The sequence below is a fragment of the Pipra filicauda genome, unplaced genomic scaffold (assembly GCF_003945595.2).
Source record: "Pipra filicauda isolate LSUMZ 115617 unplaced genomic scaffold, ASM394559v2 scaffold96_size2947999_pilon, whole genome shotgun sequence".
Lineage (NCBI taxonomy): Eukaryota > Metazoa > Chordata > Aves > Passeriformes > Pipridae > Pipra > Pipra filicauda.
The window spans coordinates 1,863,349-1,886,281 of NW_024105164.1; the positions used below are offsets into that span (position 1 = coordinate 1,863,349).

The window sequence follows — 22,933 nt, forward strand, 5'->3', positions numbered from 1 at the left end:
AGTTCCAAACGACCACCAGAGACCCCTAGCGACCAAACAAGGCCTTCCGAACAACTTAGAGCTAATTAACATATGTTTGAACTTCATGAGAGAAGTAGTGAATAAGTAAGACATTTGATGAATGTGTAAAATTTTAAGTAAATATTAGCTGTGCTGAGCGAAAAACAGGACACACACAAGATTAGAGGAGCTATCCTCCCTATGTGTCCCATGCTGATGATAAAGGATGCCTGCTTCCTAATGCTCACAAATTGAGTCTTAGGGGTTTCTTGTTTGCCAGTTTACAGTAACAAACCAGGTCGGGACACCATAATGAATCCATACAGGAACAAGGGGAAATGGTGCTGGAAGAAGGACTACGGTAAAAGTAACACTATGGTCCTAAAGCGACAACCTATAAGAAAGAGACAGAAAGGGAATGTGAAATAAGGCTGCTTACAGTAAAGGCTTGAAGAGCTTCAAAGAGGCAAGGTTAGAAACAGGGCATGAAACAGGTATACCTCGAGCAAACACTGAAGACCCAGGCCTGAGCTTAAATGGAGCTTCTGGGCGTATGGGCAAAAGGTGGCTGTGGCTTTAAGTTAGTCATTTCTCCAGGGAAGTTTTTTTTTCTGTAAAACTGAAGGTTTGCTCTGATGGTTGTAGCTCTCTGTTCTCCTTGTCTTTGTGATGAATTTTTTCTTGATTCTCTTCGATAGAATGTGCTATAAAACTTGCTGGGAGCAAAGGAAGAAGAGAGTCCTGTGCTGAAAGTTTCGATTTAGGGCTGCTAGGGTAAAAAAAGAGCAGTAGTAAGTAGGTAGCATTATGCTTTTACATTTCCCTTACCTAGCATTCTGCACTTCACGATCTCCAAAGATTGCTGTTCCTGCTATGTGGGTGTTCTGTCCCTCTCCTAGTGCCTGGTGAACACACACACTTGGGTGGGGCTCTGTGCTCAGCAAAGCATTCCTGTTGCTGGTGTCTCTGGAAAGTGCCACGTTTGCACTCATGGGGAAGTAAAAGTCAGCTCTTGTAGTGGTATTTTATACTGTAAGATCCTGTAATTTTGTACAGGTGCTATAACCTGTGGTGTGGAAAAAGGACATTCAGCTGAGAGTTGGTTAAATGTGTGTACTTGTTTTCAGATGTCCCTGACCTGACCTGCCCCTGTTCTGTATGGAATAACACGAGGCTGTGTTGCAGAAAGGAAACCGTTTCCAGGAACTAATATTTCTCTTAGTTTTTGTAGTTTCCATCACAGTAAGGTACAGCTGCAAGCTTCATCTGCAAAGCTCAGCAAACTTGTGCTTTTGTCTGCATCAGAAAGGAAGACATGCAGCCATTGCTGGTAAACTGTCCTTATTTTAAGTCCTGCTCTTTGAAGTAACTGGTGTGAGGAACCAGGGAAGTTACTGACTGTTTGCTTCAGACTCCCTTTGCTTCTCATCTGGTTAGGATCTCCCTTTCCTGCCTGGCCTTTGCCAGTAAAGGTCTGTTCCCTGTGCTGTGTAGCAGCTTCTCTTCAGCAGTGTGTGTCTTTCTAGGTGTGTTCCCCTGTGTTGTGCCTGCAGCTGTTCAGATGACCTGGAAGGGAAAGCTATTTTGTTCTTGAATTCCCCAAGGCAGTAGTGGAAGATTCTGGGATCTAAAAAGCAAGCAAATCCTGATGCTATTGCTTGTGAATTCCTTTGCTCCACTCACCTGTTCCTCATAGGTCTTTTCAGTCTTCCCCTTGGCTGCCATATCTCTTTTGTTAAGGCTGCAGGGCGACCTGTTCATCTTGGAAGAGAACATTTTCGTGAGAAGTCTCTGCTCTTCCTATTTTTTTTGTGGCCAAAAAAAAGCGAAGAGAGATAGCGTGAGTATTCAAACACTTACTGAATCCTTTCGTTGTAACCCCTCATAAGTACCTAGCAAAAAAGCAATGTCTTTAGAAAAAGCAGTCTAGTCCTTTTCTTTGGACAGGGATAAGACAGACTCTTGAGAATAATGCTGCAAATGCAGCTGTGGTTACATGCTGCAGTGATTTGAAGTGAGGAAAGAGTTGCACAGTCAATTTCAGGCAAGGGAGGATGAAAAGCTCCCTCTGTTTCCTCCTTTTTTCCTCTAGTCCATTTGGAGCTGTGTAACTGTCCCTTAGGCCAGCTTAATGTTCTAGGGTGTGAAGGGGTTTTGCCTTGATTTATCATCTGAGTTTTTAGGTGGAGGTTGCTGAAACAACATGCTGGCAGTTACTTCACCGCCTCATTTGTGGAGACACATTAATTTGACTTTAGAGACTTGGGAAATTTAAAGAGGTTTCCTGTGGGCTTGCATTGGTTAAATGAAATGCATAGCATCCTAAGTGACACTGATACATATGGATAAGCCCTATGGGTCCCCACAAAGCAGGAAGGTAACTCTACCAGCCCTTCGTGTGATACTGCAAGACTTTAAAGAGAGAAAGAATTTAAAAGCTCATTTCATAAGATCATGTTGAAATCCTCATCTAACATCAGAGAGATGATTTTCTTTTTAACTTTTTATATTGGAAATTAGAAGATAAACAGCTTTACAAGTCAAATAATGTGGAACAATTATAAAGTCATACATGTGGTTATACAATCTGTTTCAATAGTTTTTAATATATGTTTACTATTCCATAATAGTAAATTAATTTGGCTAGAGACTCTAGTTTTCAATTAGTTAACTTTTGCCCTTCAGATAAATCCCAAGTAGGTTCTGCATTGGCACATTTCTCCAGTGTCCATGTGTTCTTTATTGTCGTGTATGTTTTTAGGATGATTCAGATGGGAAAGTTATGGTTTCTTCTTTGTATACCTGAAGTTTCTCGTAAGGCTGTGCTCAGAAAGTGCTTTCTGTCCTGGTATTTCCTTATTGTGAGAGCAAACACTGATTTTGGAAGACAGGCTGCGGCACACAGTTCGTAAGCTTAAAATGGGTTTTGAGTAAAGAATGATTTGGAGGTAACAAGAGAGTTTGACCAACTTCTAAGAGTTGATTAGTAGAAGAGTTGGTTCCTTTCTGCTCGTAGCCAGCTCAGTTCTGACATTGGTGTTGGTGACACTAAGCTGCATTCAGAACGTCAACCTGACTGCTTAAGAATGACTGCCTTGACTGGGAAAACAGATTATAGGGAGTCTGCTTTTGCTGTGCTAAGTGCATCAGTGGTGCTTGGCAAAGAAATGTTTCGGAATCCAAATCAGTGCAAGTGTTTTTTCTAAGTTTGCAAAGGAACAGGCAGAATTTGTGCTTTGCCTCCAGCAACAAAATTAATAAATTGAATCTTGCTTTCTGAACTCTAAGTGTCCTTCCACTGCTTATTTTCTATGTACTCAAACATGAGCGTAGTCATACAGAATTCAGTAAATCTAATTTGAAAGGCAGCATCTTCTACATGAAAACCCATAACATCAAGCTGCTTCATTCTACGTGGAACAACTTGCTTTTCCCCTAGGAGTTTTCCTTGCCCATTAGAGACAGAAGTCAAAACCTAAGTTAGCGGTATGCATAAAGCAGGTTTCGCTTGTTCTCTTTCTCCTTGTTTCTCGTGACTAAGGATACGGAGTTTCTGTGTCACCGTAACACATAACTTTTCCTCGTGGTAGCGCTGTTTCCTCGGCCACCTATGGAGAATGTGCCTGGAGCCAGCTGGGAAAGGCAGTGTCTTTCCCTGCTTTGGGAAGAGTCCCTCCGAGTCCCGGGAAGGCGACGCGCGGCGGGGCGGGAGCGGCCCGTGCCCGGCTCCGCAGGGGGCGCCCCCGGCGCGCGGGCGGGCGGGAGGCGGGGCCGGGAGGGGCGCGGGGCCGGGCCGAGCCCCCTGCGAGCGGGGGGCGAGGACGCGGCACCGGGGTGGAAGTCCGCTCGGCTCCGCCGGCGATGTGAGGGACGGGAAGCGGCTCTTTCCCCGCCAGCCCCGGACCATGGCAGCCCCCGGTAGGTGCCGCGGCTGTCGCCCCGGTAGCCGGGCGGAGCGGCGGGGCTCGTCCGCCCGGTCCTGCCGCGCTGCCCGCGCTGCCCGCGCTGTGCCCCGGCGGGCCAGGGCTCCCCGCGGCCGTGCGGTGCGGTGCGGTCCGGGAGCGGCTGTCCCCGCTCGGTGCCGGTACTTGGGGTGTAGCGGAGCCCTGCCCGCTCCCGCCGGCGGGGCGGAGCTGCTGCGCGGCTCTGCGCGCCCCGGGCGCCCCGCTGCTGGGGAGAGGGGAAGGAGGGTCCGCTCCCCGAGGTCAGGGCAACCCCGGGGCTCTTCGGAGCAACGCTGGCTCCTTTGTTCGCTGTTTTCTCTCTACCTTGCCTTGCTTCATTTGGCTTGAGTTCAGGGCAGGTGCTGGCAGAGCTGTCCTGCGTCTTAAACGCACTTCGGGGTGGCAGATCGGCGAGCTCTAAGGGAGGGTGTTCCGTAGAGGAATCTGTCCCGGTCCGTCTTTACTGCTCATGTATTTCTCTGTGATGTTTTCTAGATAAGTCAGTTCTTCCTAAATACGGCTTTATCCCCCTGCACTGCGCTTCCTTTTGGGGGTATGACTTGGTGCCCCTTGCGATAATGTCTCAGGATCACAAACTGAGCTAGGTTGCCATAATTTAAAATGTTTTAGCTAACATATGTGCAGGCAAAGCTACCTAGAACAGAGTTGTAAACTCAAGGGGACAAGGGGTTTGGCCTGTATTGTGTAAGTCTTGCTAATGCCCAGTGTGCAAGTTCCTCTTCTTGCAGGGAAGTATATGTTTTATCTAAAAAAGGAAAAACGTGCCATTCTCAGGGTGTGAAGTAACGTTTGCGTTTCACTGGCGCGTATCTCCTTGTGATGTAAAAATAAACTAAACGGAGGCCTCAGGAGACTTGTGGGCAAAACTACTTTTCTCCTTATAAATGGAAGGTGATTTCACAGAGACTCTTAAAAATAGAACAACTGTAGATTAACATATCATAATGCAAATCTCGTGTTCCTATCGCTGAAGTTTGGTTTGCAGAAATTTTATCTGCTTTGATTCTGCTATTTCCTCTTGCTTGTTTGCAGCACTTTAAATAAAGTGAAGGTTTTCTATTCCAGTCAAGGTAAGAAGTCTCACTAGGCTGTTAATAATTATTGCAAGTGATCACTATTACTTTGCATTCCATCTATGCAAAGAAGACATTTATTTCCTCATACATCACTTAAATACCCACACTTCAGACGCTAAAATATGAAAGGTGCTGAGGACTTCTCTTAATGGCCCACCAGTAGTTTCTATCACCTCTTGGAAGTGCTCTCTCTTTTAAAGAATTTTATTATTAAGACACCTTGAGTTGGGTTTTATTTATACCATAGGCAACTGCCTTTCATGAAGAGGGATTTTTATTTTGGACTGCAATATTTGTGTATCTTCCACACACGGGAATCTCAAACCAAAGTGGAGCAGGCTACATAATGCTTTTCTTATGTAGTCAGAATCAGAGGTGGCTTTTTTCTAGCAGATGAAAATAGATTTACTCACCACTGTATGTGATCATCTGAGCTGGAGTAAAGGATTTGTGTCTCAGTTTTTTACCTGATCTATGGACAATGAGAAATCATGATCTACTTATGAGAGGTATGTGAAAGATGACACAGAAAAGCTGTGTATTATTACAGGCCCTGAATTTTCTTTATGGGACCTATAAGTACAATTGAAAACTTTATGATCTGTAAATTGAAAAAGGTCAAAGCCTTTGGCTTGTGGAATGAAATAGTAGATAATAACAGTTGATATTGTAAGATGTAGTCTTACCCAGAGCTGATACGCCAACTTCCCGCAGTATTCTTTATCTGTTTCAATGGCAATCAGAACCTTATGATGTGGCCATAAACCATTATCCCATGTGTGCTCTTAACTGGAAGACTGTCACCTTACTACTCTCAGACATTGTTTGCTTCTCAGAGAGGGACTATGAGGGCATGACACAGTCTATCACTATAGGATACTTCTATTCTTGCCATGGGCTCCAGTGATTTTTACTGAATTGTTTCATCCTCTTCCGTTCTGCATGCAGTTTGTAAGCTAGGGGAAAGCTTTGTATTGTGTTCTTTGTCTATTATTTAGTCTGTGGGCCTTACCCCTCAGTTAGTGTTCTTAGGCATTTGTATAATACTGGCTTGTAATCTCATCACTCTGTTATTATTGCTGTATAATAGAGTGTGCAACTAAGCACTGAAGAGGCAGTTACAGCTGGAAAGGAGTACAGAGGTTATGGTTTATCATTGCAAACTGCAACAGAACTGCACCTTCATGATTTTCTATGAAATAAATAAATATGCCCTGCAATATTATTAATAGTGCTGGTACTTTGTAAACGGAGGCAAAAGTAATTTTAATACCCTAAATTTAGGAGTGCAGAAATAAGGCATTGTTAAAATTTAAACTAGATTACTCTTGAGAGTGTGAAAGATTATTGAGATAGTCAGCTGGCACAAGTCTTTCATCATCATGCTATTTTATATATTTTTCATATATTTCTGACTTTAATTGAAAACTTCTGTCTGTTTTTCCAAAACCATCCTATCAAAAGCATTGTCAAAGCATCTAAGGTCAAGGTTTAAGGAAATAAAATGGTTGGTTTTCACCTAGGTATTTCCCTATCTGTGTACAGTAGGCAGAGTATACATTGTGCTTAGAACTGTGCTCTGTGAATTTTTCTGTAACTGATGTGTGAAGAATTGTGGAAAAAAATGTTTTGTATTCTTCATTACACTTTTCCATGAGGACTGGACAGTAGTTGGTTCTGCAAAGGGAGCAATTTGGTTAGACAAATAATAGCGGGATCCGGGAAAGTGACTCCTGTGTCATCTTTCTTTTAAAAGAGAATGTTGCAATTGAGGTTATTTCTAGGTTTTTGTTTTATTTGAAGCAGTTCCAATGCTGACTAAAGCTTATTTAGCTCTGCAAGACCCACTTCCAGTATTTTTACTTATGAACATAGAGTGTTTCTTTGGCTGTAAAGGTGGAGTCAGTAATTTTATTTCTCAGTTCTCCTTTTAGGAGCATTGTTCCTCAGTTTGTCATGTAAGTGTAGAAGGCTGTAGGAATTGAGGTAAGAGGGCCTGAGGAGAGCTGGCACAGCTCTGTTAAGGGGAATGGTGCACCCATAGAGCAGCATTAGTTAGGGAATCAGTACCTTTCCTAAACACTGGGTGAAGTTCCTTGCTGCTGGATGCAAAGGCTGCGCTGCTCTGGCAGGGAACTTGCAGCGAGTCTGTCAAGTTTGCATCTTTTGTGTACATATCAGAGAATGGAGGCTTTCTCAGATACTTAGTGCCACTGCAGTGCAATGCATTTTTTAAATCACTGGCTCCTCCACCCTGTCTCCAAGCACAGCTGCTTCCTTTCATTGAAGGGCTGGAGAAGGGCCTGTTGGCTAACAGGTTTAGTTGTGGAAGCTGTGCACTTTTTAAAGACGAATGATAGGATTAGGTGTTCCATTTTACAGAACATTAAAATGCCTGGGAGGCCACTACTGATTTTCCCAGAGACTAGAGGTGGGACTTCTCCCAGAGAGTGCTGGGGCAGGACTTTAGGAACCTTGGGCACACCTCAGAGAGTCACTGTGTGGCCTCCCCATCTGTTGAGGTTGGGCTTGGCTGAACATGATGCAATGCATGGGCTCCATTCTCAGCAGGCAGTTGTGCTGTCCTTTCCCACTGTACTGCACGTAAATCAGCACATGACTGTGCAAGCAGAAGTCAGTGGAACATCTCCCTTTCTAGAATAACACTTGAATTCTGCTTGATTTTCTTGTTTTTGCTCATGTGATTCTGTCATCTTTGTCAGGTGGTGTTCAGCCACCACTGTGATATTTTGTCGATAGTGGTGCACTCACTGGTGTGAAAGCCATCTTTTTTTTCATAGCAGTTCTGCACTCTTAATTTAAAGGTCCCAATGTTTTGAGTTCTTTTGGCTGCTTTATGAGTTTGCTGGATTCCCTCCTTTGGGAATGCTGTCTCCTACAAGCCTCCATCTGGGGTCAGGAGCTGTGTTTGCTCAGAAATCTGCAGTTGTCCTAGTGAATACTGAAGAACTGCACTGTCCATGTTCTCCATAGCTAGGACATCATCCTTTCACTGTTAGAGTCTTCCCATTTATGCAGGTAACCATAACACTATTTGTTGAGCACAGAGCACATCTCCATGCTTTACTTCTCAACTGTATCACTTTTGTTGAACTACAGTTTAAAGCTGCTAATTGTATAGTTTAGGGCTGGAGTCCCTCAGCCTAGACATAATTTCAGCCTTAATTTCTTAATAAAAGTTCTGGAGAAGGTGGTAGAATAAAGTCTTTGGAGGCTGTGCAATTTTGGTTGGATTTTTATATGCTCACTGCAAAACTGTCATCTTCAGTTCTGGTAAATTCACTCTCTGCAGGTCCTCTTTTTGGCATGCCAAATTTTAGGCATTGCCTTTGACTTTAATTAGAAAAATCTGCCTTTGCTTGCTTCTGGATCGATATGGGTTGGAAATGACACTTTTAAAGAGTCAAACTGGAATTAGAAGAAGACAATTTGCTAATAAGGTTTGAAATGCTCAGCTCTGAAATCTACCATGGGACTAGAGCTGCAACCTCAAATTTGGGTAAACTTCTTCCCAGGTAAATGGGAAAATTAAATTTAGACTTAAAGGTTTTCCTGGGATTGGTGGGAGAGCACTGCATCATGTCCTGCTGGTTCAGCCTGCATCTGCTCTTCTTAGCAAGCTGGTAGCAGTTTTAAAAATGCTTTCGTTCCAGAGCACAGAAATGTATGAGTCTGTAGGTAGAAGCTATCTCTAGAGAATTATGGAAGAACTTAACTTTGGTGATGATATTTTGGGCTGTGTTATGGCCCCACTATTGTATTTATTCTTTCCCTCTGAAGAGAGGGTTTATCTTGCCAAAATTGTTGGGAAACCATTGTGTGACAGCTCTGGGGGAAGGACTCTAATGCAGGCTTGCAAAATGCCTGAAGGCTGAATGACAGAATTGCTGCTCTGTGGGCACTGGGGCTGGTGTACCCTAAGTTGCATGCATACTTTGCAGGCAGTTTGCTTTCTGCTGCAATGAGAGCAAATGTCTAACACCATGGAAGCCATAGCGACTTCCTGTATGCATGGTGGGACCTCATTTAAATAAAGGACTTTCTTATTTTAGGTGTGTTGTTTAGTGTATGCTCCACTTAATCATGTAACTGATCATGTAATGAGGATGGTTGCAGTTGTGTTGCACAGAGCCTCTCCTTGCCTAAATGATTTAACTTTGTACACAAAGGTGAACTCTCCTTTTCAAGCTAGGTTGTTTTGGAGGTCTGGTTTTTGTGGTTTTTTATTTTCCATCAACATGCTTTAAATCTGTAAATCTCGACATGTAGTTTGCTTCACTTGAAACTACATAGGAAACACTCTTCTTTGTAGGAGAGTCTTTTGAGAATGAGAAAACTACTTAAATTTTGGTGGAGTAGATGCAAGTAGGAGTTCATCCACCCTTAGAATTCCTCTGTTTCTGTGAACACCTCACTTTGGATAGAACTACTGTTCTTTTGAAGTGCTTTGTAGCTTTTGACAGGAATTACAGAGACAGAACTGTGGGGATTTTGTTGCAAAGCTGTGGGTCAGTGCATGCTTTGAATTTAATCTTTTTTCTGTGATGATCTTGCCTCTGTACAGGAACCCCTGGAGAATATGATGTGCTGATTGTGTATGCAAGTGACGCTGCTGAATGGTGTCAGTACCTCCAGAACCTCTTCCTCTTTACTCGGCACATTCGAAAGCATCGGATTCTGACCTACCAACTGGAAGGCGAGTCTGCCATTTCCCCCCAGGAGCTGGACCTGTTCAGCAGAAGTCGGAGCATCATCCTTTTGCTTTCTGCAGAGCTCGTGCACAGTTTTTATCTTCCTCACGTCCTGCAGAGCCTTCAGGAAGCTTTATGGCCCCCGTGCAAAGTAGTCAAGCTGTTCTGTGGTGTTACGGACTGTGACGACTATTTGACCTTTTTTAAGGACTGGTCTCAGTGGCAGGAACTCACAAATGATGACGAGCCTGATGCTTACCTTGCAGCTGTCAAGAAGGCTATTTCAGAAGGTAAGATGGTAGCCATGAAGTTGTGCTTCTGGTCAGGAGTTGGAGGAGGGGATACATTGTTTTTATTTTAACACTGTTAATGTTCTTTACTGAAATAGAAAACTAAAGCACATTGTGCAACTCTTGTAAACTAGGAATTTTTACATGCAGGTTTTTCTATGCCTGGTCAATTGGTGCCTAATTCAGAGAAGTTTACCAGTGACTCACAGAGAACTTCTGAAGTTGAGGTTGTCATAGGTGCCTAGTTTTGAAAGCAAATAAAGAAATTAATACTTTACCTTTAGTGTTCTGCCTGTAAATATTGTGCCCTGAAATTTATTGACCCAAATTACTGGAAAAATGTCTTCTCTGTATTTAATTTAAGGAAAAGAATTATCTTTTCTTTAAGACTTACTTTTCTGTCATACCAGAACCAAAATAAGGTTGTCTAATATGTATTCTATAGCAGTGGGCCTAAAATCAGAGATGTAACCACATGGTAACAGATTAGCTTGTTACCTGTGATGGAAAGGCAGAGATTAATTTGAGAATTGCACTGATGGCCTTAAAAACAGTACAACCAGTCTGAGTGTGATCACCTTGTAACTAGCACAGAAGTATTAACAGCTGGAGATTATAGAAGCCCAATGTACTGAGTTTTAATTGATTCAGAACTTTCTAAAACTCTATAAGTGTGTAGTATTTCTTTCTGTTTCTCTTGAAATGAAGATGGAGAGCTCTGGGGAGTCATTCTGGTCAAGGTGTTTTTATGACATTACCATATGTAGGTTTATAGTATTCTTTGCCAGCCTTAGCAAGATTGGAATCTTGCAGTTGCATCTTGAACTAAGATTTGTTTCTGGCAGAAATGAGGCAGTGCAGTCTTCTAGTGTGTCTAGTGTTTTGTGCATAAAGATGCTTTATGCTGGGATAACAAGTGCAATATCCACGATAAAAAATTTATCACTGTAAAAATAAATTGTACAAGTCACGATCTTGGCTGAAATGGTCCCCCTGAAAGAAGATAATTTAGGGATTATGCTGTAGATGTCATTCTCAGGTAACCAGATCACAACAGATATTTCTTAGTAAATTTTAAAAATCTGCATAAACTGAAGTTTGCATTTCTCTTTCACACACCTCTAAACCATCTTGGATTCCCAAGGTATAGCCTAGAACTAAAGTAGTCTGGCTCCTTTGTTTTAAGTCTGGAAGAAAACAAAAAACAATGGCTGAACTTTTATACTCTGAAAAATAAAACTGAACAGAGATTAAATTAACTTTTCTGTCACTTTCTAGCAAAAGCAAAAGTTTAGTTACTGTTTTTCTCCAAACTTGGAGCATGGCACCAATGTTTTATTGATTTTTCAATATGCTATTCAAAGTTGGGGAGGTTTAAACATCTCACTGGATGTGAGTGTTAGTGGCTTTACTTGATATGTCTGAGGATTGTCAGAGTTATTTTAAGACAGACTAGGAGTAAATTCTCATGTAGTTGAAGAGTGTGTGAGAATACAAAGGGATGTTGATCCTGAAATCTTTTCCCAGAGCCAGCTCTCACCAGTCTCTTCAGGCTTGCTGCATTTTGAGCAGCAATTTAGTGGGCTGCCCGTCAGACATCTGTGTCAAAACTTCTTTAGGGAAAGGCTCTGCAGGCTGACTTTTCACAGTTGGACGTAGAGTCCTTCTCCAGAGGTGCTATCTGTGCTGCAAGTTAGCACGTGCTGAAAAGAACTGTGCTTTAGCTTTACTTAAATGGTGTTTTGAAGGGGAGATTGTGCTTTGGATTTTTGTTGTTGTTTCTACATAACAAAAAAAAAAAATCAGCTTATTTTCTGTTTTCTCACTTTAATAAGCATACATTGATCTCAAACTGACTTCAGCGAATCTAGAAAATATTTGACTGAGAGAAAAAAATAAGATAAAACCAAACTCATTTGCTGTGGAATGTACTGTAGCATGTTCCAGATAGTTTGGTACACAAAGATTCAGAATTTCTGGACTTCTGTGACTGTTATGAGAGTCCTACCTGATGAGAGCTGTCACCTGCCTGCACCATGCACAAAAGAGCAGTTGCAAAGGCAAACCATCTGATCTCATGCTGACTCTTGTGAAGGAAGAACCTAATTAAGATGGACTACTTTCATGGCCAAAGTATTTGGATGAATGTATCAGATCCTACTTCTGTGTGGGGAAAAAAATGACTCTGTGACCTCTTCCATTATATGATTCTACAGACCACGTTTTGTGAATGGCCTCAAATGCAAATGTTTTGATGTTTCCTCTGAGGAGAAGTCAGCCCCAGGTGTACATAGTTCCCTTTTTGGGTGAAACTGTGAAAACTTTCTTCTTGTTTGGTAATAAAAAAAAAAATCTGCCTTTCAGTTTGATTACGGCCAGCCCCAGCATGAGTGACTTAAGGTACAAGTGTTTGTGACAGCAGACCTCTCCCAAAGAGAAACACAACCTGTGCTCTGCTCCCAGCACTTCATTGTTAGGATTTTAGAGGAAGTCAGGGGCTCTTAGAAGGTCTTAATTAAATCACAGCAGACCGTGAACTTTTCCTGAGAAAGGCAGCCCTCAGTTCTTACAGTGCTTAGCAGAGAAAGTTTGACATTATTTGGGTCTGGGTGTCTTTCTCTGGGAAATACTTCTCTTCGCGTGCGTTCACCAGTACTTCTAACAGCAGTGTCAGCACACGCTGAAAAACTAAGCCTGATGCTAAAATGGCTGAACTTCAGCTTCCTAATTGCTGAATCCTGAGCTAGTGGGGCATGTGAGACAGGATACAGTGAGGGCAAATTCTGCTGAGGCTGCACACTGGCCCTGCTCAGGCTGTGCTGTTGCCTCTAGTACAGCTGTTGGTTGCAGTTTAGGGCATCATGGGAACATGACACCCCCAGACATCACATGCTGAAACCTATTTTAATTTTTATTAGTTTGATATGAATTCAGAAATGAGGAAGCACTCATCTAGCTTTGTTGAAAACTGTGCTGACACTGACTCTTGCTGTTTTGTTGATGGGGTATTTTCAGTTCTACAGTTTCTCAATTCTGGCAAAATACAGAGGGCATGAAGGTTTGCATTTGCAGGCACTCCTGTTATCCCTGGGGAAGTTTTTCAGGTTATGCAATAGCTGTGCTAAGAACATGGAAATCATAGAATTATTAAGGTTGGAAAAGATCTCTGAGATTGAGTCCAACCATTAACCCAACACTGCTAAGTCCACTACTAAACCATGTCTGTAAACACCACATCTACAAGTTTTTTGAACACTTCCGGGAATGGCGATCCCACCATTTCCCTGGGAAGCCTATTCCAATGCTTGACCACCCTTTCAGTGAAGAAATTTTTCCTGGTATCCAATCTAAACCTCCCCAGGTTCAACTTGAGGCTGTTTCCTCCTGTCCTATTGTATATTGCCTGGGAGAAGAAATCACCCCCCACCAGTGTATAGCCTCCTTTAAGGTAGTTGTAGAGAGCGGTAAGGTCTCCCCTGAGCCTCCTTTTCTGTAGATGAAACATCCTTGCTCAGGATGTGTCTGTACAAGCCAGCTTGGGTCTGGCAGGGTGTAGTCACCAGCCAGGTGCAGTGACCACCCTGCTACTTCATCCCTCTTGTCTGGCTTGTGATATAAAACCATGCTGTGCTGCGTGCATTAAGCAGCTGGGAATCTGTGCCACACAGTCGAAATCAGTGACCTTTCTCTTCCTCATGTATTATCAAAGCTCAGTTGACATTTCAATTGCTTCTGTTTATTTCAGCCACATACCTATGTTGTCTTGAAACATTTCAAATTTCTTACTTTAAAAGCTGATGTTTCCAAAGCATTTATTAATTCATCAGTGACTTTGAACTTGTATCCAAGCAGATTCTTGCAGGTAAAAATACAGGGAAGTCGTCATCTGCCTGAGACTGCTAAGGTGATACCTGAATGTGAGAGCAGCTGTGCACTGTGCTGCTGAAGGAAAAGTGCAGCCCTGGCTGTGCAGAGCTCTTGTGCAGTGAAACAGACAAGAACAGAAGATGAGCACCAGCAAACTTTTTGTGGGTCAGAAGTGGGTAAAAGGAGTTGTATGGTGAATATGGAGGACAGCGGGCAGTTAGAAGGAAGATGAGAATTTTTCTGGAGCTCTGTAGATCAGGAAGAGCTGGAATGTTGCTCCACCTAGTGAGGGGCTCACTGAGAGATGCCAGAGACCAAGGCAGTGAGCTTTTTTGAGAGGGAAATGACATAACAAAAACTGCATAAGCTATGTCATTCTCCCTCCTGTTCATGTCAAAGAATTTAATTAAATTCCTGGCTTTCTTCTGTTGCGCTGATGAAACCACAAATGAAACTTGAGAGCATATCACAGAATCATTCAGGTTGGAAGGCACCTTTTGAGATTATCTAGCCTAACCTTTCTGCTCAAGCATGGTCAGATAAAGCAGGTTGCCTGAGACCGTGTCCAGTTGGGTTTTGGATCTCTCTGCAGGTGGGGACTCTGCAGGACTTCACAACCTCCCTGAACAGCCTATTCCAGCATTTGACCACCCTCAAGAGTAGCAGTGTTTTCTTGTGTTCAGGTGGAACTTCATGTGTTTTAGCTTGTGCACATTGCCTCTTTTCCTGTCAGTGAGCACTATGGAGAAGAGTCTGTGTACCTCTTTTTCACTCTCTCCTATCTGAAGACTCCCTCTGAGTCTTCTTTTCTCCAGGCTGAAGAGTTCCAGCTCTTGCAGCCTCTCCTCTTATGAAAGATCCTGTGGTTCCGTAATCATCTTTCTGGTCCTGTGCTGGACTCAAGCTGTAAAGATAAAGCAACCTTGTAATAGGCTACTCGGAATTTAAGGTCAGGTTGGACAGATGCATGAGGTGTTCTCAAGTGTGTCTCAGCCCAGAGGGATGAAGTTGTAGTATGCAGGAGATTCTCTTCAGCCTGACACTTCTGTAATTATTTGATTGCTAACTTTTGCTAATAGCTGCCATTTAGGACTGGAGACTTAAATTCACAAGGAATTTTTGAGTTTGGCAGGAACTGCCATTTGGTGTTTACTTCTGGCTCTTAGTGCTCTGTGGAGGAATATGTTCTGAGTAGTCATATCTCAGATAATTACCTTCAGCATTTATTTCTGCCAGCTTATTGCAGTGGCCTTGAAGACCTGAGGTAGTATGCAGTCCTCCCTCCATTGCCCCCTTTTTATCCCTCTTTGAAGGGGAAAAAGTAAGTGAGTTCTTAAAACTGTATTTTTCTCTGTTGTGTTGAAACAGAAGGATATGCTTCTTCGACCCTGCTCTTTGAAGAGGAACGGGTGAGGTATTAGTCAGCCCTCTGGGTGCAAATGAGAGTCCACTTTGTTATATGGGAGCTCGGCAACCTGGCTGGTTCTCACTGCCTGTCAAGGACAGGAAACTCTGACACCCTTACACAGGAGTTAAGGTTGAGAGAACATGCTGGTAGCATGCCTCTCATTGCAGATGCTTGTGTGGATATAAATGACTGATGCTGGGAAAACAGGGACTTCAGAGATCTGGTTAAAGCAACTGGAGAACCCTTAACTAAGTCCCCAAGTGATACTGAGATAATGTGTGAATGTCCTTATCCATCTGTAGCAAATGGGATCAAGCAGTTGAAACAGTCTTCCCAGCTGCAGGATGGATGAACTGTTTGTCATCAAGGTGTTTCATAAAGTCCTAGTTTATGCACATTAAAAGCAGTACTTCGTGGCTTGTCTTTCATGACAGTATAAAATTCAAGCAGTGCTAGCATAAGTGCATACAAGTTTTCTAAGCAGAGACAATAAAATGATAGCCCCAAAATAGTAAAGTACAGAGACTGGTGTGGTTAGGAAGTGTCAGGCTATAATAGTCTTCATGCACATCATAAATACTAATATTTCTCTGTGGCTTGTGGTTCTGATAATCTTCTCACAGGTTGCTTTATGGTAGTGTCTAAAACCAATTCTGAGTATCTGCCAATGTGAACTGCAAGGCTTTAAAACACTTGCCCAGTGACCATCACTGATCACTTTCTTTCAAGTCTGGAACAGCTGCAGTGATTTCTGAAAAATCTTTGCAGAAGTGTGTGGTCAAACCAAAGATGCTTTACAGAGCGGGTCTGAAGAGATCCGTGGAACAGAATTAAGGTTCAAAGACCTTTGTTGGGCACTTGGACGGTTTCTTGTTTCCAGGAGTGCATTTTGTAGCATTTTCATGGCTGTTTGTTATTACCTCAGAAAATTTTTGACATGATTTTCAAAGGTGACTTGAGAATAACAGTGGATCTTGAGTTTCCCAGGGGGAAGTTTCATCCGTGGCATAGGCTGACCTTAGCATGGAGTGCTGAAAAAAAGTGGTCTGCCTCATTCTCCACCTTTCATCGGTCTGGATGATTAGGTGTGGCATTGGACTGCAAGGGTGGTATTCCAAGAGAGACAATTTGAAGGAGAGGGAGAGTGGGACTTCTGTTTCAGTAGTAATGTGGTTTTAAATCTACTGAAACCATTTGTAGAACCACACCTTCAGTCAAACAGTGATCTCATTGAATATTTCCAAAGCAGCTACCCACCTCTCTATGGTGGAATTCCAGCTTTGAAGGCTTTTACAGGGAATGTTTTTTCTGTCATTCAAGTGTTACACATTCTGCTTAAACTGAAACAAGGAGATATGACAAGAAGAGATACTGAATTGGCAAGTTGGATGTTCATGTTTCTTATCTGTGGCTGCTCAGGAAAACTTGAATCAGTGGTGGATGTAATGTGATTCTTGGCGCTCTCAAAAGTCATGCATACGCTTTGTCAGTATGTGTTGTCTCCTTCTGGCATAGGTGATGGAAATGAACTATTCCAGCCTCTCTTTCTTGAGATTTTGGTCATGTACTCAATGTGTGTTGTTTGGGTGGCCAGAACCCTGCTTCCTCCTCAGAAACTCTTTCCTGCCTCTGTCCTGTTCCTGTGCACCCCAGCTAGTTCTTTAGGTTTATACACATAATCCTGTCATAAATTGACCACTAGACCTGTGAGACCCTCAGCAGAACTTTACGTAGTAAAATATACCTTATTTCCTGATGGAGAATGAGAAATAGTTTATTGTAGTTTCCAGCTTTACACGACATATGAAACATGACCATGTTCTTTGTAGAACCGAAAATCTGTTTGTAGGTGCTGTGCTGCTGCTTGGGATGAGGGGTTTGGAGAGAAGGGGAAGTTTTACAAAGTCTTACATTTTCCTGTGTTTTGTTCTTCTCAACTGCTGCCTTTCTGCTGTTTCTTTCCATTCTGTTGAAAGGGGAAATGTTGCTACAGTATAACCCAGTTTTGAGGGCTTATCACAAGATGTTTCACTCCTGAGCGTTTATCTCCTTGATAAAGAGGTTAGCATGATGAAAGATAACTTTCCCTGCTTTCCCTGACTTTCTTTTTGGGGGGGTGCTCTGCCTTCTTCTTGCAAATGCAGCTGGCATTGCTCTGGGAGACTAGGTCCTCATTAGCATTTGGAAAAGGAGACTGGCCAATTGCAAGCTTCAAGTAAAAGCAGAAGCTCTCTTTGAGGGCCTTCCATCTTGCTCTGGGCATACTGGGGTGAAGTCTGAGGCCTCGTGAGAGGTGGTTGTCTCACCTGGCCGATGGACAGAATGGGAAGTGTTCACAGATGCCAGCTGGGAGTTGGTCCACACAGGCAGAACTTAGAGACACACTGTTGCCCAGTTGTGCCATTTGCATTACTGTCTGGATGACAGAGTGATCTGGACAGACTGCTGACTCCTTCCAAGCATTCACGTGTCCCGTGGTGTAAGGGCTGACTTGTGAAAAACCACAGCTGCTGGCTCCATGCCGATAGCCTGCCAGCTTAGCCAGGAGGAAATGGATGACAGAGCGAGCTGTGCGGGCTCTACAGCAGCAGGCCAAAATAACTGGCTGCTTCATGTTTGCTTCTAAAAGTGCTAAATGGCTCTTGAAACACATGTCCATGCCTCCATTTCCCCTGGGTTTTTCTCTGGGGTGAGTTTCTGCAGGGCAGCTGTGCAGGGAGCTCCGCAGGGCGGGCAAGAAGGGCGTGGGGCTGCTCTCTGCAGCTCAGCCACTGACACTTCCCGGAGGGGGGCATGTTCTTCAAGGGGAAATGTGGTTGGGTTTCTTGGACCGCATCTCCCCCGCTTGCTGCTTGTTCTCACAAGTATTTCACAGACTGTCAAGTGAGGCCTGAGGTAGCCTCCATTTAAAGGGGAACAGAAAGGCAGAGCCACGAGCTGTTGACCTACAGCGCCTGCTCATGGAGAAGCTCAATTCAGGTATTCGCTTACCTTTCTAATAAGTCTGTTGATCTCCTCAGTGATGGCCTCTCCAACATGGGTGTTATTGTAATAATATAATTGCTGAATCTGTATATGCAAATAGGTTGTGATTACTGAAGTATCTTATTGAGTGGGAAGCCTGATCTAACAATGCTTTAGAGCATGGATATTATCGAATGTAATGGGATGGTTTCCTCTTCCAATTCTTGCAGGTTCATGAGTCAGTCAGTAGTACGTGATTGGAATTTGCAAGATGAATCATAGGATCATTTCACTGCTTATGTGGGAATTTGGTACTTTGCAATTTCAGTATTTTCTGAATGAAAAAACAGATGAGTAATTCATACCCGAAACTCGGAATGCCTGTTCCTTCAGCTGTTAATCCAATTACTGATTAACATTGCTTGTTTCTTCCTGTATTACCTAACAACTCTGTGCTCACATATGACCTCTGGGTAGCCACCTCTGTTACAAGAATGCAGAAGTGCAGGACAGGGTCAGGCAGTGGCAGAACTTCCTAAAAGCTCTAGTTATTCTTTATCTGTTATTTTGTTTCTAGTATCAAATAACATCATTAAAGCAGAGAGACCAGGGGCTTGTTCTCTCCTTGCCCTCTGTCTTATCCGTGCTTACTGCAGATGTTGTAGCTGAGATCCACAGCTTTAGGTTTAATTTTTCTCTGAAAAGGACCACGTTGACCAAATGAGGTAAAAATTACCACACTAATGGTTGCATATGGGGTTGGGGATGATACCCTGAGGATCAGGATGCTGGCAAGTGTCCATTTGTGCATATGTTGCAAGAACATTAATGTTTTGTTGTAATTTGGTCATCACTAGCTCTCTCATCTGCTGTGAGCTTAGTCGTTCTGATTTAGTCATATTGGAAGAAACCAACAGCAATTACAGAGAGACTATTCTAGTAATAGTTGCCTCTTCTCCTCCCCAAAATACATGACATCTTGCTCTGCATATGCCAAATATCTGACGTGATAACTATCATGTAAGGGAAGGATGTGGGACCAGTGCTGTATTTTCTCCTGTGTGCAGCTGGGCAGCCTGGCATTCCCAGGTGGGTGGGAGTAGCGCATGTTTCTCTCAGAGAAGGGTTCCTAAAATGTGTGTGGCTCTTGCAGCTGACGACTTTGAACAGTATAGATTAAAATATCGAGTTAAGGAATATAAAGCCTTAGTTCATTTTCTGTAATACTTGGTACCACTGTTTAAAAATCTGAAAGACCACGTTCAGTACAGCCTTTAGCCTTGTGTCAAAGTAGTTGTTTAGTCAAATCTTCAGACTTGTGTTGGTGCAGTATTAAAATCTGTTTGCTAAATTACATGCATTGTTTTAGGTTTGTTTAAGAAATGTCAGTACTAGTGGTGATGCCTTACTTGAACTTTAGAGCTGTAAATTTTTGGCTCCATTCTTTCTACAGCAAACATTAAGGCAGCAATCTACTTGTACTCATGTGAGTAGGCTTAGTTGCTATGTGGAGAGTTTCACATACTTCAAATGTGTGTGCGCCACTGTTTGTGACAAAAATTTCAACTGAATGATTTGCTAAAGTTTTGTGGCTTAAAACTTGTCTCCAGAAAGCGAAGTTGTTTTATTATGAGTCCTAAAATCCCATTTAAATGTATAGAAAATATATATTAAAAAAAAAAAAAGTGTGTGACAAAGAATTTCAAATATCTTAAGTTTAAGTCTTTGATGATTATAATAATAATAATAATAATAATAATAATAATAATAATAATAATAATAATAATAATGAAGTCTAGATTTAAATTCCTGACTGACTTCTAGCTTCAATGTTTGAAACAAGGAGGACATGAACTCCTAGTGGTGGCCTGCTTTTACTAACTTTGGCTCTCTTGATTTGTGGAAACTTAATGTACTTGGAGGTTGAGAGATTCTGAGTAAAATCAGAACTCTTGACAGCTTCACGCTATGGATGCCACAGGTTAGACAGCATGGTTGGTCACTTAGGTCTTTCTCCTCAGGAGTGAGCATTTTAAATAGAACATTTCTTACTAATATAAAAAACTCTGTCAGTCCAAATCTGATGTTTTATCTAGTAAATAATTTGTACTGCTTTTTACAGATGTGTTTTTATACTAAGTAGTAAATAACAACTTCCAAAATGTCGTCTTAAATTCTTGACCGCTCCACAGTTTTCCAAAGTTTGGGAAATTTTGGTCATGGGAGATAGTTTTAAGAATTCATGTCAGTCTTCTGACAAGGTGAAGTCAGTGACTTTCACCCCATGTTCTGGGAGACAGAGGGGAAAAAAACTGGTGGGAACCATGTGAATCAAGAAGTAGAAACTAGCTAAAAAAGTGTTCGCTTTGTTTCCTTTCTCTAGTTGAGAAAAGTATTTCCTGGCAGGGGTAAGTAATCTATTTTAGTTCTGGCCAGGGTTGTTGTTTTTTTTTTTTTTTCCAGTCAGTGGTATCAATTCAGTTTGTTTGCACTTCCATCAATATCCGTGCTGGTTTTGGGAAATGGGAATGAGAACATTGTTTTGTACACACTTATTGTAGGCTCACATGCGTTTACTTCTACTCTTGAGACTGTTCAGGTAAAGTGCTGTTCTTTCGATGCAAAGGCTCTGGTACATTTCAGCTTTGCTCTTGTATAGATACTGGAGCTTATAGTTGTTGCTCAAGGAACAGAACCCCTTCATACTACTGCCTCATGTTGTATTTTTTGATGCAATAATGAACTTGGGAGTTTGGGTGAGCAGCATAAGCAGGGTTGAGAAAACTAAAGATGCCACTGAAATGACAGAAAAGTTCGTTTTCATCATTTACTTTAGGAAAGGAAGACTAAAGGCTGCTGGCCATCCTACAGTGTATCAGAGCAGCTGGAGTCAGTTGACGATCAGTCTTACATTAGACATTCACATACAAATTTTCCTACCTAACACGAGAGGGGACTATGCATCTCAGCAAAGAGTGGCATTGTTGTTTGTTTTGTAAGCATATTCAGTGCTATTCCACCACTTTTATGTCTTTGTGAATCTTCCCTGGAAAACCTCTTAAGGGAAAAAAAGAGGAAGCTCTGTAGTTTCCCTTTCTTCAGCTAGATCCCCTTTTATCTTTGAGAGGAATGGCAAGTTCCACCCTACTAGCTCCCTGGCCGTTTCTCAGGATGGATGTGTGTGACAGGCATTTTCAGCAAAGGGGAGTGATGTAACAAGACTCTCCATGCTTTATTTTAGACTCCGGCTGTGACTCTGTGACTGATACAGAAACAGAAGAGGAGAAGAATCCAGCTCACTTCCACAGACTTGCCATGAGTGAAGAACACAGATCATCCAAGAGCACTGGGGACCACCCAGTGGTGCAGCCTGACCGCATACAATGTGGGGTACTGTATGTCTGCTCCTTGGGCTATGTTCTTACTGTGTGCTGATGCAACCCATTATGCTGCTCTGTAATGGTCAGCTGGGAATGGCCTGGGAATTAGTCCTGAATTCATTTTCTGTCTCCTTCCCTCTCAACCCCCTGTCTTCAGTGTCTCTGTTTCATGAGCTTGGTTCCCTAGGCCCAGGAATAACTCGGTAACATGCAGTGCTCAGTGCAGTGGAGGCTGCAATGTCACTGGTTGACAGTCTCATTAACACAGATGCTTGGCTTGTGTGCTGCGAGGCAGATTCACACTCTTCCCTTCCTCTGTTCTGGTGGCAAATGGAGTAAGGTGATTGTAATGAACAAATTAACGCCACAGCTTGGATGCAGTCTAGTATGACAATTCTGGTGTGTGCCTCATAAGTGACTCTGAAGAGCTTGGATCAGGGCTTCTTGTCTGAAAAACAGCACTTCTTAGTATAGCATCTCCCCAGATGGAAAGAGTCCAAGTTTCTTCTTTTGTTTCTGTTTAAAATGTAGCTGTGCTGCTTGAGTGAAGAGACTGATAGAGCTGAAACGAAATAATTTTATAAATCTAGCTTTAATCAGTTTATAAATCTATCTGATAAATCTAGAGTTTTATCAGTTTAATGCATATATCTGTGCTGGTGCAACCTGTAACAGAAGCCACCTGCCCAGCTAGTCCATGACTGGAAGATGCTCCTGAAAACCATTCAGGACTGTGAAAGTGTCAGATGGTAATTCATGTGTTAGTTGCAATGACAACAAAATTCCAAGAAAATGGACTTAACAAAGTAAGTATTTTTATGTTATTGAACCTGTGTTTTGTAATGCCCTTTCTCTTAGGTGCAGACAACAGTTTATATTATCATGAAATGTAAACTAGATGGTGAAATGAAAACTGAAGTTGAATTCTCTCCAGAGAATGCATCCTCTGTGCGTGTGCTGGCCGAGATGGAGAATGAGTACACAATCTCTCTGAAGGCTCCAAGTAAGCTGGACTGAGATTTTCCCCACCTCCTTCCCCCATTGCTTCCTTTCTATCTCAACCTGCCTGTCCTGAGAAGTGCCAGAGGGGTAAAGGTTGCAATGCAGAAAAAATGGAGGCCAGAAAATCTTGAACTTGCATTCTCATCTTTTGTGATACTTTTGTGATGAGGAGCTGAGAGATACTATTGCCTGGGGGTTCTGTTTTCCCCCAGCAGCAGTAGGTTGCAGTATGGAAACACCTTGAAGCTTGTAAAGCACTTTAAACTTAA

The 22,933-nt window shown here is 42.5% G+C and overlaps 1 protein-coding gene across 1 annotated transcript in view; it reads left to right on the top strand.

The window, feature by feature from the left end:
• The first annotated feature begins 3,844 nt into the window (after positions 1-3,844).
• Positions 3,845-22,933, top strand: part of PIK3AP1 (phosphoinositide-3-kinase adaptor protein 1) — a 40,703-nt gene continuing 21,614 nt past the window's right edge. The window contains exons 1-4 of the mRNA XM_027719301.2: positions 3,845-3,918; positions 9,627-10,043; positions 21,524-21,672; positions 22,521-22,665. Of these exons, the coding sequence (XP_027575102.1) occupies positions 3,906-3,918; positions 9,627-10,043; positions 21,524-21,672; positions 22,521-22,665 (724 nt within the window). The 5' untranslated portion in view covers positions 3,845-3,905. The remainder of the gene's footprint in view (positions 3,919-9,626; positions 10,044-21,523; positions 21,673-22,520; positions 22,666-22,933) is intronic.